Raw genomic sequence first — 16,984 nt, forward strand, 5'->3', positions numbered from 1 at the left:
GCGTTTTTTTTTGTCAATTTTAATAGGCTGCTGTGGTTAAAAACTGCCACTGAGCAGTCAGAGTGCCGAGGGAACCTGCAGTATTGGGTGGTTTGTCCGTTCATAACATCATGCCTAATTTGAGGTGAGTCGCATTCAGCTGGAAAAACAGTGACGCCACATAATTCAGTGCGCCGATACAAATCAGATCCTGAGGACATTGTCAGTCAAATTCACCGTTGCATCCACGCAGCCCTTATAAAGCAAGACAGTTTGAACTGTTAGTCTTAATTAACAATACCTAGAGGGTGTTTTAACATTTTATATTCATTTTTTTAGTCGGGTTTATGTCATTTATTTTATTTTCAGCAGCATAAAATATGAGACAAAACAGTGTGCCATGTTTTCTGTTTTTGATAAAAAGGTTCTTCTAAAATTCATTCTGTTTTGTAAAATCCGTATCTATATCAATATAATTTATAACTCTTACTACTATGCAAATTTAGATTTAAATTGCACTTATACAGCACTTTTCTCCTTTATTTGAGCACTCAAAAGGCTTTCCTACAAGCCACATTCACACACACACACACACCTACACAAGTGGTTTTTTTTTGTCTAAGAGCTTTTAACTTAACATTTATACATTCAAACACCGGGGGCAACTTAGGGCTCAGTGTCTTGCCCAGGGATACTTCCGCTTGCCGACTAGAGGAGCCATAGATCACATGACCGACATTCCAATCAATAGATGACCCACAGCTGCTTTAAAGGACATCGACTTTAGATAAGTAGTTGGAGAAGTTGGATTTTTCTTTCTATGTTTTGATCAAATGATTTAAGCATTATTCATGCAGGTTAATGAGCCCAGAGAATCCAGCTTCTACTGAACAGACACATGTATACGCACAAATATATTTATATAAAAGTAAATTCTAATAAAGGGTCTGCTCAAAATATTAAATAAATGCAGCATATAGATTTCCTGTTTATGCACAAGAATTCTACAAATGTTGAAAAAATATCATTGCTTTTTTACCACACAATAATGTAGTTGGTCTCACTACTGCTTGAAGTCAAGGGTGCTACCTGAGCAAAGCATGCAAGAGGCCAAACGTATGACTTATTGGGAATTCTGGATATTTGCCAGCTCTGTTTGGAAACGGGTGCCTCACAATGTCTTTGTGCTATCTACCTGGCAGGATAAAGACCATACACTGTTCTGCTTTGACTAAGTAGGACACTTGCGTTCCCATAAGCAGCTCCACCAGTAATACTGAGAAAAGTTTAAAGATGTAGAGCATGTGTGAAAACAGCTTATAATTCATTCTGTTCACCCTTGAGTGCAGCTGTCTCTCTCAAGCGGGTGTGGCACCCCTAGGTGCCCACTGAAGCATTTACCTGCACTTTGTTTGCTTTGGCTGTTGGCAGACTGACTGACGAGGGCTAAATCACTATGTGACTACTGCAAGCCATTCACTGTAATGCATGCCTTCACGTTGAAGTCAATGATAGCAATAAACCATAAAGAAATTGTTCATTTAAATTAAGGCACCCTTCACCGTGCAGCTATGTGTGCGTGCTGTGTATTTGTATATATGCGTATGTGTTGGAATGCATGGATTGTGGGTGGTCTAAGCAAAACTGACACCTACATTCAAAAAGTCCGTTTTTTCTTCAGTTTTTGACGGTCTTAGTTTGATGATGATTCGCTACTGCATTTCCTTCACTCGTGCTGTCAGTTGATTCCAACAGTTGATTTCAAAATGTACTCAGATAGTGAAAAAATTTTACGAGTTAAATTAACATTTTTTATGTATGAGTGCATGCATGCATTCTCACCATATATGGCTCATGTCCTGGCTGGCACTGAGGGCAGGCCTGGCAGCTGTTACTGGTCTGGTTGAAGAACTCATTCTGTCCACAGATGTTATATTCTGCACTAGCAAACACACAACACACCTGGAGGAAGAGAAAGAGAGTCAGAAAAGTGGAGTCGAGATCAGACGAAATAAAGACAAAACAACATATAATAACTTGTGAAAACAGAAATGACAGATACATACTACTGCTGACAGACTCCCTGTGCAAGACATGTTTGCTACCGGGAAAAAGATTAAAGGCACTGCTGCTTAATAGATCCAGATCAACGCCTAATCTAACAGATTTATCACACGGCTAATATTACTTATTTGCTGATCTATCAGTAGTGGAATTTGTAATTTCCAATAAATCATAATCAGGAGAAACACTCTTCAACTATGTTACAAGTGTTGACATTGCATAGTTTGTCCACCAGAGGGCACTCTGCAAGTTTCCCAATACTAACAGTTGTGTTTGGAAATACAACAACCAGCTTATTCAAGCAAAAACAGATCAGTAAACAAACAGCTACACTGTTGTAGTTGTTTATTTACTTAATCATCCAATATTTTGGACTATCAGATATTTAAATCACCTAATATTGGTATTTGCCTTAAACATCATTTTTTAATTCTTATTATCATAGTTTAAGTTCTGGAAAAGCAGATACTCCAGTTTCGCCACAAAGAAATGGCTGATGATATATATAGGGCCTACATCCATCTTTCATTTTATTTATAGAGTCTATAAATAAAGTTAAACATCCATGAATCAGCATCTTCACTTTAACTGGAAATAAACAAGCAGCAAATAAAACAAACATGTTGACTTCTTTGTCTGCAATAGCTCAGATGGAGACCATCGTTAGCTGTCCTCATGTCAAACAAGAGTTTGCATGATCCCATCAATTGAATGTGTGTGTATTTGTTTGTGGTTGTGTTACTCATCTTGTTTAGACATAAATATATCTGCACAGTAATTCATTAACCTCAATCGCTGAAGTGTGAGGTGAAGACCTGGTTTAGACCTTTCAGGTGTAGGTTAGGGTTGCATGAAGAAAAGTTGTGGTATTGGTTAAGATTTGGAAATGAACGCAAGTCAGTATAACATGTGACGGTGTAGCCTATGTGTCTTTGTGCCGTGTCACTGTGGCTCACTGTAATAAGTAGCAGCTGGTATTTATAGCTTTACCAGCACACTTTGTCCTTTTCCAAACAAACAAACTGACTTTTAAAAATCATTTGCAGTCCAGAAAATGATGGAGTGAAAGTAAATGAGTGCATGACTGTGCATGACTAAGTTTCTCCATCTTCTCTCTATTGTTTAATAACATCTCCCACTCACTGTATTCTCCCTAATAACCATCTCATGTCAGCAGAGATAAGGCACCATTTAAATAAATATACATCTACACTACGAGTGTGTTTATGTGTCTAGATATTCAGTATTTGACTGCATATATTATCTCATACCAGATATTTGGTGAGTCAAACCAGATCCTCCAGATTAGCTTGCAATAGTTCACAGGTTAAGTAGTGCTTCCAGTGATGAGTAAATTAAAACTGGTGGATTTAAAATGTTTAGTTTGAAACTGAAATCCTTCGTTTAAGAACTAGTGTGGAGTCACTGAGAGCAATCACTTTCTGCAAGAGACATTTAGATATTGTCTTTCTTTGTGTCTTTATTCATTTAACAGTTACAACACATGCTAATCGACATCAAGATACCAAAAATATTTAAAGATTTAAAGATGCCAGATTTGATCAAAACTGCTGTTTTACATCTGGTTTCCCAGGGAAAGTCGCATAAAAAAAGAGATTCAGCAAAAACAGATATTAATACCTCATCAGAGAGAAATTCGTTTCAAATGGTCACAGACCTGGTTTCCCATCAGCTTCTTTAAGATGAGCTTTAAATGTGGGATAAGTAGAGTGCTCGTTTATTGTCATTAGTAAGCTGTTCTATTTACTTCCCTTTACTAACAGCACAGATTGTCCAACTGCAGTGCGCAAAGAAAAGCTTTTCTTTGCAAGCTCCTTTGACTGCGATGACCTGGATGACTGAGAACCTTCACAGACGAACAGATGAGTCGCCCCCTGCTGGCCTTGCAAGTGTATGCATGTTTAAAGCACATCGGCTTTCAATTTTTTTCAATGCAACTGATGTATTTAAAAAGCATTTAAAGCAAGATGACGCATTCTTTAACGTGTAATAATTATCTCAGCCTATAGAATTAAAATTTAGCAGAAACTAAGGGGACTGCAAATAATATAGTGCTAGTATCCATCACTTCTATAATCATCAAAAGGGTGCTATGTTGTATGACAGTAGCCGAGAAGTATACTGTCTGTCATTCTGGGAAAGAGGTTAAGATGAGGGTGTGTGTCAGAAGACTGCCAGTAGGTTTCAACATCAAAACAAGCTGAGAATCTCCAGATTGTAAGACAGATTATAAAGATATCTGTTCTATAAAAACTCCAAGGTTCACTAATTGGTACAAGTGCTGAAGAGTTATGCAAGCTGCTGGCACATAAAACCACAAAGTCTGTTTTTTTCCTGTGCCAAATGTGGAGTTTATTATGGCTGCGAGCCATACTGCTGGACCAATATGGGTTTCTGAGGGGTCAGCATCAAAAACAAGATGACGAAGTTAAATTAAAGCTACTGCTTTATGATTTTAGAAGAAAAGAAGAAAAAAGTAAAGAGAAGAGCAGAGGAATGCAAACAGCCAAAGATAAGGGGTGGAGAGGGGGAGTAAGTGATGTATGAAGATATGTAAGGGAGAAGATTTTATCAAATATAAGGTAAAATAAGCGGATATGAGGCAGGAGAGGAAAACTTACTAATAACGAGGACAGAAAGATCGACTTCTTCTCCCTCCTTTCTGACATTTTTGTGTGTTCTACCTGGGAGAGCTGAGAGAAAGACAGGTTGTTAATTCGAATTATATTCATGCAAACATTCCAGCATTCAGACTCCTGCACAAAACTTCAATCATAAAACAGCATTGTTATGAATCTCAGCATCCTGCCGACAGCAGTGCTGTCAGTGGGGATATTGTGTGTCTGTGTGTGTGTAAGTGTCGGTGTGGCCCAAATGACTTCACTCTCATGCTGATAGCACGTCACACCAAGAGCAAGTAATAGCAACAGAACAGCCCATGGCATTCTTCTGACTCATAACTACAAGCACACATCACCGTTGGCTAACCTCTGCTTCAATAAAGGTTGGTGATATCACTTAACAACATTTAATTATACGCCTATTTCTTTGTTATGTCTCTGTCACGTTAGGTTAGAAGTTTTCTCCAAACCTCAACCTCAGCTGAAACGCGAGTAAAAACATATTTCAAGCTTAGTTTCACACTGATGGCTGCCACTTAATAGTGCCACTAATATTTAATGCTAACCTGGTATGGAACCAGGGTGGAAAAAGTTGGCTTGCAGTAGGGTGTAAATCCCCAGAGTAATGTAGTCGATCAGTAGGTAATAAATCAATTTGATGTTTCTAATTCAGTTTATAGTTCTGCTAAGCACAGGTTAAAGGAGAAGGAAAACACTTAAAATAAAATGCCTAGGATCCATTTTCAAATCATACTTCCACAGCTACTGCGATCATTAAGTTGACATTAGGTAAACAGCAATTTTACATTTTGTGATTGTTTCTGCAAACACGCTAAAATATTCTTTACCTCGCTGCTAAACGGTTTAATGACAAGCTAACGCGAAAACGAAGAGTTTGCAAAGGTCGGGAAAGCTATAAAATCCCGGACGAAGAGAAAGCTTGTTTAGTTTGGTTTTTGTGAAATGACAGCTGTGTTTGGATATAAGGTTGTTGATAGCAGCACTTCATAAAACATGTGTGTATTCCCCCTTAATGTGCCAGAAATTAATCTGCTGTGTGGTATTGTTTGATTGCTTGTTTATTTCTTGGAAATGCAAGCGTTTCCAAGAAAGTGTCTCTGATTTTAGTCACTGTATGTTTGTCCTGCACTGAGTATACAGCATTTCTCTGTGTGTGTGTGTGGCTGTCTGTGTCTATGTTTAAATACCATTCACTGATATATTTTGCTTGTAACATTAAATTACTAAATTATTATTAAGTCATTCGTTTATCACTGTCAACGGGGAACTAAATACATATGTCTCCAAGTAACTCAGCTGGCTGGGATCCGTTCTAATTATTATTATTATTATTATTTCTACCTCGCTAGTCCGTCATGGCATAGATTCAACAAGGTGCTGGAAACATTCCCCAGAGATTTTGGTCCATACTGACTTAATAGCATCACTTAGCTGCTGACGTTTTGTCACAAATTTGAGTACAGTGAACTCGTTGTCAGACTGAGATGATTTCAGCTTTGTGACATGGTGTGTTATCCTGCTGGATAACAGGCATCAGATAATAGATACAGTCATTTTTCTGCCTGTTTATAACGGGCCATGACACATACTAAATACTGGATGACACATCATTATGCAAACGAACAGATTTTTTTTTTGTACTTTCAAGTCACAATTTCCGGTGTATCTGTGGCTCAGTACAGTTAACTTTTTTTTTTCTTCCTGCAATATAAAATGAAATAACATTTTTGTTTGAAGAATCCACAAAAATCCCAACATGTTTGAATCCTGATTATATGGTCATCAGCTATCAAAAGAACATTATACAAAAAAAGTACGTGACCTCATTAAAATCGGTCATTAAAATCAATTTCATATTGTTCTATGATATCTTTTTAAGTATGGATCAGTTTAACAGTCATCAAGATGCATTCATGGAAATTAACAACAGCGCTGTCTTGTAGCAGGACTGGCTTTCATCATCCATCAAGGCAATGACTCCCCGACATGTACCAGTAGTTTTAGCTGCCTAAATCAGAAAACCAGCAAACACATGCACTGACACTTTGATAAAAACGTGTTTTACCGTTTTAACCGGTGTGGCCCCAGGTCAGATCAGATCAGTTTCGCACACTGACAGCTGAACTTTAAATCCATCTGAACTTGTCGAGAGTATCAAAGTATTTTTGTGTATGTGTCAGTGTGTCTGAGAGACAAAAAAAGGAAGAGACCACAATTATCTGAGGTCACAATCTGTCTGCTGCCTGGCTCCAAACCTCTAAATTCATTCTTCCCTGTCTCACACTTGACTAAAAACCTTCTGATCTTCAACGATGGCTAATTCTACAAACCCAGAGGTTTGATCTTGCTTAATTACAGCATCCACATACACGCACCGCACATGCACACACATATACGGGGGCTATAAATGCGCACAATTCGCTTTTAAGGGCAGAACAGGCTTAATTGCGCAAGTACTTGTGGTAAGACCACAACCGGTGTGTGTGTGTGTGTGTGTGTGTGTGTGTGTGTGCGTGTGTGTGTGTGTGTGTGTGTGTGTGTGTCTGCTGAAAAGGAGATAAAAGGGGAGAGAGTTTTTTTTTTTTTTTTAAATCAGGAAATTAAGATCTGCCAAATGGCTATGGACCCCCTCAAGGCTTCTCATTATGGGGTTAAAGTGATACACACATAAACCCAAGCACAACACACACACATAACTCCAACATGGCAGCGTTTGAAGACTCTTGGTGTCTTCTGACAGTCTGCTTTACCTCTTTCAACCCGCACGCTGTCTCTCTAACCTCAGCTTTCTCTGTCGGGGCAGGTCTAAGATGAAAGTAAGCCTTTAACCCCCCCAAGGGTATTAATCTTCTAACGATCCTAAAATCACCGATAAATAACCCTTGTGTCTTTAGCTGTGTCATTACTAAGTAAGAGTGTAAGCTGCTCTTAGTTACACAGCAAATGTACTGTGTATGAATCACAGTCCAGCATTGTTCATCTGTAGTACATTTTTACAGTAGTAAACATTTTCGAGAAGCCTTTTGGTGCCTCGCTGGCTTCATTAGCTCTGTCTTCATGTCTGCTTTTCATTTGGTTGCATCTGATTGCTGTTTTTGTTAGCGGAAGAAATTAAATGTGCAATACCACAAAGCGAGGGGGCGGCAATTTATCTCGCTTCATTTCAAAAATGCACAATTTCAAACGCATTAACCTTAAACGCATGTAACACTAATCAGCAAGACCTAAAGAAGGCATCTTTTGCCAAAGCTGTTTGGCCTACAGTGACAAGTATAATGCTGTAATGTTGCTAAAGATCCAGAGCAGAACTTCAAAGCAGGTTAAAGTCTGTATTGATATGGACTGCAACAAAATGTGTCAGCTAAATGTGATAGACTTACTTAAAGTCATTATGGTGATGTTTACATCCTGCAGGTGAAAGGAGATGTTGGTCTTTGGAAATTCCCATAGATTACATCATACAAGGACTAAGTAGACAGGCTCCACGTCTTTCTTGCTAATTCCACTTGTCCTCTTTTTTGTGCAAGTGAAGCAATGTACCACTCATAGACGTGGCTTAATGTGCTCAATGTGCTTGAATTTTTGCAGTAATGCTTTAGATTTTAATGCATAAGTAAATTATATATGTTCAAAGAAAACACTAAAGGCTGTCAAGTGTGTAAGTGTGTGTAAGTCCAATGATTAGTTTATGCGATCTACTTTTTTATGGGAAATGGACTAATTCTATCTATCGTGTCAACAATCACTATTTGGACGGAACAGGCAGTCGCAGTCTGTTCAGTCTGAGGACTGAAATTCGTATGAGTTGTATAGTGGACTAATTACAAGTCGTGATACCATAGCTGTTGGAAGCTATGCAAGTGATTCTGTGTGTTTTTGTGTGAGGTCATGCTACACTTACTGGAGCAGAAATGACCACAAATGTGGTTCAGAGTACTTTGTCCAGTGTTTGCGTGAGGATGTCCACCCTGAGAACGTGAGCAGACAGGCTGTGTGTGCAAGCTGTTAATTTATTAACTTATCTTATCTTATCTTAAATCGAGTCCTGTAGCATGTGTGTGAAATTGTAAAAAGACGTATTTTAACTTGAACCAAGACAATTTTCTAATAAGTTGTTTTTGTGATCAGGTTTTGTCAAAATAAACTAAACGGAATGTAAAGAAAACTTGAAAATGATGTCAGGTGTATTTGTGCTCTTCAACCCATCTTGTCTGCTTATACAGACTTTCTTAAAAGTGCAAATTCTCATATATGTAATTTCAATCCAACTTTACCTGTCAATGTAGCTTTCTAGTTCTTTAGATGTTAATTCCAATGAGATCATTTAGTCAGGGGATTATTATATTAGTATATAAAAATGCTACATCTGAAACATAGTGCTAAAGTTTTTCATTATGTAGTAGAATGAGGGGATTGTCTGACCGGTCCTAAATTCACTCTTTAGCATCAGCAAAAACTAGAAGAGTCCTACAGCAAAGCCCCAAAGAGAGTCAATGTTAGCATTATGGAGTAAGCCTGAGATTAAGTAAGGAGAAAGTAGAAAGTAAGATGAAAGACTGTGGCTAACTTCATAAGGGTCCTTGGAAAACTGATGTTTCAAGCATCTTGAGTCCCAATCACCCAGGCTAAGAGGCCTGCCGGTGACCACCTGGCAACCACTGGTTGTTTGTAAAAAATCAGCATTTCCCAAGTGGTAGCTGGAGGTTGCTTGGTGAAACCGGTCACCAAGAGGTATTTGGTGCTGCACTTAAGACCTCATTGTGATTGCTTTATTTGTTCGCAGACTGCCAGAGTCCCCTGTATTTTGCTTGGAAGATGCCAACTTGTCTGCAAATACAGCTCACTAAGTGGTTTAACTTTCAAGATTGCAACCCAGACGCGAAACAGACCACTGAGTTTCAAAGTAAAAGAGGCTGATGGCTAGTTAGCATGTAGGTAGTCCACCATTTGTACACCTGTTTTTAGATCTGTTATAGGCCATAAAGATTGTCTGATTGTCACTCTATATGTAATTTGTTCTCACCAGTGGTCAACCAGTGTTTTAATACGATCTTTAGTGAACCCAGTGATGATGGTAATCATCTTAAACATTGCTCTTTCCTGATGCCTGCCTCTTTCTCCTCTGTGTCACTGATTTAATTCCTTTCATTAAGCTTTTTCTGGGAAATACGCCATGTCTATTTCACTCCTTCCTTCTGTGCTCTCCTACGTCTGTATCATTAAGCAATGTTACAGATGGATTGTGTGGAAAATGGCTTTTCAGCAACAGTGTTTAACCCTGTAAAGGATATTTATTACCCTGACTTCCTGCCCCGTGAAGTATTAGGCCAATCAGTGGCCAGGGAACAAAGCCAACAAGCTAGTCAATGTAGAAAATGAAGAATTTGGTAAGAGGATGGTTTGTGGTCTCTTGAAAAGCACTTAATTTCTGATGACAATCAAATCAGCAGCAGGGTCCAGCCTTTTTTCATCTTGGGATTTCTTGGTTTTTCTAAAAGGAAAAATCTGTTTCCCATTTAGATCGTTCCTTCACTCTTCCTCCCACTTTTTCATCTAACCGACCCCTTTTCCTGTCTTAATGACATTTTTAATGATCCTTAAACACGATGTAACTTCTTGTTATACAGATGAAAGTACATGTTAAAACTAAATACCTAATAGTCATATACTTTATATAATGTTTAAGTGATGCCAAAATTAATTCTTAGTGTCATAAAAATGCAAATTTAGAAACAATTAAAGTTTTGCAAGAAAACCACAATTAGTACTAATGCATTCCTCATATTAAAAAAGAAATCAAACTATCTAATATAGCATATCCAGTATACCTGAGGAGAATTATACTTCAATTTGAACATCTATAAAAAAAAAGCAATGTTGGTCTTTTTAACCAATAAACCTGCCAAATGCTGCCATAAACACATTCCTACACAATCCAACCAGGTCATAAACAAAGTTCCAAAGTTAATCAGCGTTCTCTGGAGGAGCTCTATCCCTAAACAGGCAAATGATTTGATCCCTTAACAGAGTAGGGCTCAACCTGCCAAATCCAGGCACAATTTCAAACACATGTAACACAGTCTGATTGCCTTAAACTATCTTGTTTGTCTGCATGTGCATCCAAGAAGCACAACACCTCAAACCCATCTGTTTTCTTGCAAACCTAACAACAGCTGTATTTCAGCATCACCATCTTTAAGCCTCTGTCAGAACACAAGATGTCTTCACTTGATGTCTTTCTATAGAAGATTCCACCTATTACAACATCAGATTTCTAGTGCATTTTTTAACATGTTAAGAAAGTTTATAGTTTTAATACATTCTCACTACATTAGCCCTGAATCACAACAGACTGTATACAACTTTATACCAATTACCAACCGACAATTAGTTGTGATCAGTTAAAATTTAAACTATAGTGTTGGGATATTATGCAAGTCAATTATCGGTTTTCTTATAGGTAGTAAAACTTCAGTGGCGTGGGTTTCTAGATAAAACAGAAAGCAGAAAACCACACATTTTGTGGATTTCCCCACTATCAAGTTTCTGTAGTCTGTCATTTAAACCTCCACCATCTCCGATAAACAACCTACTTTAACAAGACTTACATAGCACAGATTTTTATTTTCACCGAAACTGGACGACTGTACGTCTTTTTATACATACGTTGTTATGTTTTGTGACAGGTTTTACACTCAAGAGGATAAATCACTGAAACGCAGTAGAATAAAGTAAAATTTCACAATGCAACCTCAAATTATAAAGAGATTAAAACGAGATTATAAGCATAAAACCCATACTGCACGAGCCTATAATTATCAGGGGGAAAAAAGAAATAAACTATTCTATTCAGTGTAACACCATGTCATTAACTGAACAGTGGCCATAATCAGCTACCTGCACTTAACAACCTGCTCGAAAAGCATAAAATCACACTTTACTCCTAAACAATGTGCAGCTTTCAAAATTAATCCAACTATGTGTTTAAAAATGAGGCCATTTTGCTGTCATTTCATATTTAGGTATCCTCAGTAATCATAAACTCACCAACTGTCTTTCTTTTCTCCAGTGAATTATGAAGAAGGAATGTGCTGCTGGCATTTTGTCTCCTTTGAATGATTTGCAGGCAGCTGGAAAGTAAATAAAGGGGTGGTGGCAGCAGGCCTGTCACTCAAATTAGACCAACCGCTTTCACCTTCAGCTGAGTCAGGCCATCAAAAACTCAATCAAAACTTCTATTAATGGATCTCACTGACTTCTTGTACTAGTCTTTAAAAAAAAAGTTAAAGTTTAAAAGTCTTGACAAGTCTTTGAGAAAGTCAAACTCACTGAATGAAATAGCCATCAAGACTCACTATTGGGGAACTAAATGAGCCGGAAATAAATACATCTGATTTGCAACATGATTACTGTCTTAAGTTTGATGTGAAAATAAACGCTGATTAAAGGGATTTCCAACTCTGGAGACATACCCAAACCTCAGACAACAGCTGGCTCTTGCCTCCTCACTAAATATCCATTTACTCCAATCCCACCCAACAGCATCATCCGTGCTTTTATCAATTCGAGCTGCGTTTTCACAAGAGCGTCAAAACATGCTTTGCTGCAACTTGAATTTCCACCAACAAATCAGAGTGCAATTCTACTGTGACATGGACACGCAGCAAGTGCAGTGACTCAGATATCATCTAGAGAACCGTGATTCGTGTAAACATGTGCCGCTAAGAGACGCGATGACGAGAGCCAGCTCGAAGACGGACTTGAGTCCTTGATGGTGAATAATGTCCATATTTTTTAAGCACAACAGAAACACACTTTCAATAATTTGAACGCACAAAGCGAAATGTATGTTTATGTGCATGCATGTGTGTGTGTGTGTGTGCATACATGTGTGATGTTTCTTCATGTCTCTTCATCTTTTGATTGGTTTAATTACAGACTTACTGTCAGCTTCCCACTCAATGCGCAGGAAAAACAAACTCTTAGGGCACATGAAAAGAAGTCGCAAATGCCTACACACACACACACACACACACACATGCAGCACACACCTATCACAGTTCAAGTCAGTCACCGTGCTCTTTGATTCTCTGCCTGCCGGTGATCTGTCTTTCATCGTCTCCACTCCTTGATCCCTTGTTCTCTCTTTAGCTCTGCCGGTGCATAACATCTCTCTCCCTGTCTCCACGTCTGTCTCTGTTTATTTTGCATTGACTGTAGGTGGGAAGCTTAATCTTCTACCTGAAATTCCTCTGTATGTCTTATTCCTTCTCTCAATACACCTACAGTAAAGAAAAAAACAACTTTCAAAAATTAGCATAAATATGTTTTTGGGCTGTGCCCCTTAAAAAAGGTTTCACTGGCCTTTTTGCTCCTAGAAGACACTGTGCTGTAACAAAGAGTGTTAAAGAGTGTTTAATGATCAAATCAAGCTCAAATCAACAGCGGACAAGCTTTTCAGTAACAGCAATGACTCATTTGATGTGATTAGCAAGAATTTAGCCACACTCATAATCAACAGAGCGAGGAGCGAGTGCCTTTTAAAACTCTGGCTCAAAGTAGAATCAATCTGCACTGTTCATTGCTACTTCTACGATTTTAAAAAAGGAACCATATAGTTGTGCCTTCTAAAAGCTTTCAGATTTTTCAAGCAGCTGAAATTGAGGGATAATTTAAGTCTTTTGAGCCAAAGCTTGTCATGATGGATGTGGTTGTGAGAGAAGGGAAATCTTCAAAGCTAAATTCCTAGTCAATCAACCCAAGACTCCAAATTTGGGAATTTAAAGATTTACATAGAGGTATTTGCAAACCATCAAAAGCACACTTTATGCCTTCATCTGCCATCACTAACAGCCCAAGGAGGGCTCATGCTATCATAGATCTTACAGCTCATATGTTCAGCTGCACAGGTGCCCAACTTAGTGCACTGATGACACGGTCCCACACAGACTCTCCACCTGCAAAATGTCTCAACAACCAAATGAGAAAGACTAGATTTGGAGATGAAAGCATCCTCGATGCCCATGAATTCCTTTAATTGACAACCAGCAAAGGACAACCTATTTTAACTTCATCTTAAGGCACAAACGTTCTTGCATGTGTTTATCCGAACTTTGATTTCTAAAACCACTCTCAGCATTTTTCCATAATGTAAGACATAAAGTGCCAGATCGCTCTCTCCACAGACTCTACATGAAGGACATTGATGTAGTAGGTTACCCATACACGGGAGGAATTGTAAGTAGACACAAATTAGACCACAAACCCCAATTTGATTAAAACTTCCCTCTCTGGGGTCTACACGGAGAGGATTTAGTATTGGTTTGTTGAACTGTCTTCACTGTGCATGGGGAAATAATAGCGGTGAGAATGAAACCTATGATTAGAAAAGCTTTCTTGCTTTTATGTTCCTTTGCTGGGATTATTACAAAGTATTATTGCAAAGATAAAATGCAATGAAGTGGAGCTGCTACTTCTCATTTTGTTTGGGACCTCCTGGAAACCCATGACGGAGCGCAGAAAAGAAGAATCACTGCCCTGTTTTAAGCTGTTGACCCATAATGAGTAATTAATGCCCCCCCCCCCCAAGAGTTTGGGAGGGTCAGTTTTTCACTTCACTCTTTATCACAAAAGTATCATAAATGCCATTGGACTTATCTTATAATTTTGTCTGTAAAATTACAAAATAATTCTCATATTTTAGGATCATATGATTTAATTTAGGTGGCATTTAATATTTGATGTATCTCTTCACACAATACACAATCATTTATTTGTGTATGTGCTTTTAAGAATCTCTGCGGACTTAAATGTACTTTTAAAAATAAAAATCTTACTTGGATTTTCATTGTTTGTACTTTAAATTTACTTTGATGCTATAACGTTTTTGTGTGTGCATATTCACAGAGCTAACCTTTTTATTATACAAGGGTAGAACTAAGCTAAAGCTTAAAATCAAATTATTTATCTACTAATAGAATATATTTTAAAAGGTTTGAAAGCTGATGAACTGACACATTGATTTTACAACTAATGCAAAACGAATGCAGAAAAGTAGCAAAAAAAAATTTCTAGCCTACTTTTTCAGCTCTAAAAGCAATAAATGCCTCCTAAATAAATGGAAGTATTAATTTGTGGATAAATGGGACCTAGATTTTTATTTTCTTCATATAAAGCTATAAGCAATATATTGCATATTATGCAAAATGCACAGGGTCACTGTAACTCTTACACATGTTCCCAGTGCTGTAAGTTTGGCTACAAGACTCCACCAAACAGCTGTATCATAAATTGTCCCGCTAACTAAAATAATGAGCTGAAATAACTTCACTACCATAAGTAAACTCCAAATGACGTGTTTTAGTTGAGTTTCCTCTTAGATGTGTGAAGAATTTACGAAACATTCAACCCCAGAAGGCCTCCTGAGCTCTATAAATTTCTCCATGGGGGGAAATGGTTATGCTTCCTCTATTGGAATCAGCTGTGACATCTAGCATAAATTTAAACATTAAACTTTCACAAGAAAAACACTTGCAATGATAACACGCCAAAAAAGTGAGTAAGTAAACAAATTTCCCATTCACTTCAGCCTAGTATAGGATGATCATGACTACAGGCGCTGGCTTTGTTAGTTTTTCTACCTTCATCCCTTTAATCCTCAGAAACCATATTAACTTCTTTTGAAGATGAGTTACAATTCCTCCTGTTTCTTCTCTGTGTATCCTTTGCCTTTCTACATGAAAGATTCAGTGGCAGAAGAGATGTCTGCACCAGGGGCTGCAGGGGAGAGAGAGAGTGAGAGTGAGGGGAAGAGAGAGTCAGGGCAAGAGACACAGAGACAGAGAGAGAGGGGGGATCGAGACGGATTGATTTCCACCTCCAGCAGCTTCAGTTCAAAGCCAGCCAGCAGACTTCAGAGGCTCGGCAGGACCCGGCATGTCCCCAGCCGGGCCGAGCTGCCTGTCTGCGGGCAGGACTTCCCCTGGGGGGCCCGGGGCCCGGGACAGTCAGGCGGCACCAGAAAAACAATTACGCAGACAGACGAGAAAGTTGTGCGAGGTCACAAACGCGCACTACCTCAAGTGTCACAGGAAAAATAACGCCGTGCACTGTAAGTATGACGTGGCTTGTTATTCATAGAAGCTCTAAAATGATTGACTGAGACGAAATTAATAATAGAAATCGCTATCCGTTTTTCAAATCAAAGTAATCAGCACAGTGCTTAATCCAATTCATTATCAACCATTCATCACGAACCAACTGAGGTCGGAAATGTGAAAAATGTGAGAAATGGAAAAACAATCAAATTTTTCTACCACCTTAGGCTAAAACCTTTGCATCAACACGTACAGTGAGCTACCTCTAACATGCTCCACAATCATCTAGCTATATGCTTGTCACACACTCACTGTTAGAAAATGTATTTCTTGAAGCTGTCATTCCTGCAAATCATAACATTGAAAATGTTTTCATTCAGCCGTGTTCACTATAAACAAAACTATTTATTACTAGATAATTATGCCTTGCGCCAAAAAATCATCCTGTCAAGTGTTTATATGAAAGCAGAAAGATTTCTTTGTGCGCTGTTGTTTTAAGTCACTTCTGAAAAGGAATTGCCAGTGTGATAATATGCCATGGTCCACTGATTCTTTATCATTTCCCGTAAAACAAAATAAAAGCAACAATTCGTGCATTTCCCCTTTGAGTGAAAATTACAGTGAAGCACATGTCTCCTTGGCATAAAAAAAAGTGCTGCTCAGGAATTTCCCCGAGTGTTGCAGCAATCCGTCCTTGCATTCCTGAGAGCGGAGCTGATCACTCTTCTTACCTGGAGCTCAGGAGCGGGGCGCACTGGTTTGGTTTCTCCCCTGCGCTACCGCCTAAGCTGCCCGATGATCAGTCCCGGTAATTGGTGATCAATCTCGAGCGTGGAGCCGGGTGAGCATCGCCGAGGGACTGACTCGCTGTCTAAGAGTTTTTACTCCGCAAAGTCAAATTGTGCCCCAGCCTCTGCGCCGCTGCTTGTCGGTGCGTCTCCAAGCTCCTCCTTGATAAGAAAAAAGTGAGAAGTTTTCTCCCCGCCCTGGATAAGAAACGGATTAACGTGGCCCAGGTAGACTATGTTTTTCAGTCGGGGCAATTAATGTGCTACAGGCTACAACTCGACTCTGCCATCTAGCGTTCATAAGACCACAGTGGCATGACTATAGTCTTAAACAAGTCTATGGTCGTCATGAGGGTAACAAGAAGCTCAGTTATAGTTTGCACTTACACGAAAG

The 16,984-nt window shown here is 38.7% G+C and overlaps 1 protein-coding gene across 4 annotated transcripts in view; it reads right to left on the reverse strand.

The window, feature by feature from the left end:
* The window catches only part of edar (ectodysplasin A receptor), a 34,513-nt gene extending 17,799 nt beyond the window's left edge, over positions 1-16,714 (reverse strand). For all 4 annotated transcript variants that reach the window (XM_005723255.1, XM_005723254.1, XM_005723253.1 and 1 more), the window contains exons 1-3: positions 16,534-16,714; positions 4,686-4,757; positions 1,822-1,941 (exon numbers count right to left, since the gene is read on the reverse strand). In XM_005723255.1, the coding sequence (XP_005723312.1) occupies positions 1,822-1,941; positions 4,686-4,733 (168 nt within the window). In that variant the 5' untranslated portion in view covers positions 4,734-4,757; positions 16,534-16,714. The remainder of the gene's footprint in view (positions 1-1,821; positions 1,942-4,685; positions 4,758-16,533) is intronic.
* Between the last annotated feature and the right edge of the window lie 270 nt (positions 16,715-16,984).

This window comes from Pundamilia nyererei, unplaced genomic scaffold (genome assembly GCF_000239375.1).
Source record: "Pundamilia nyererei isolate P.nyererei 1_Seehausen unplaced genomic scaffold, PunNye1.0 scaffold00009, whole genome shotgun sequence".
NCBI lineage: Eukaryota > Metazoa > Chordata > Actinopteri > Cichliformes > Cichlidae > Pundamilia > Pundamilia nyererei.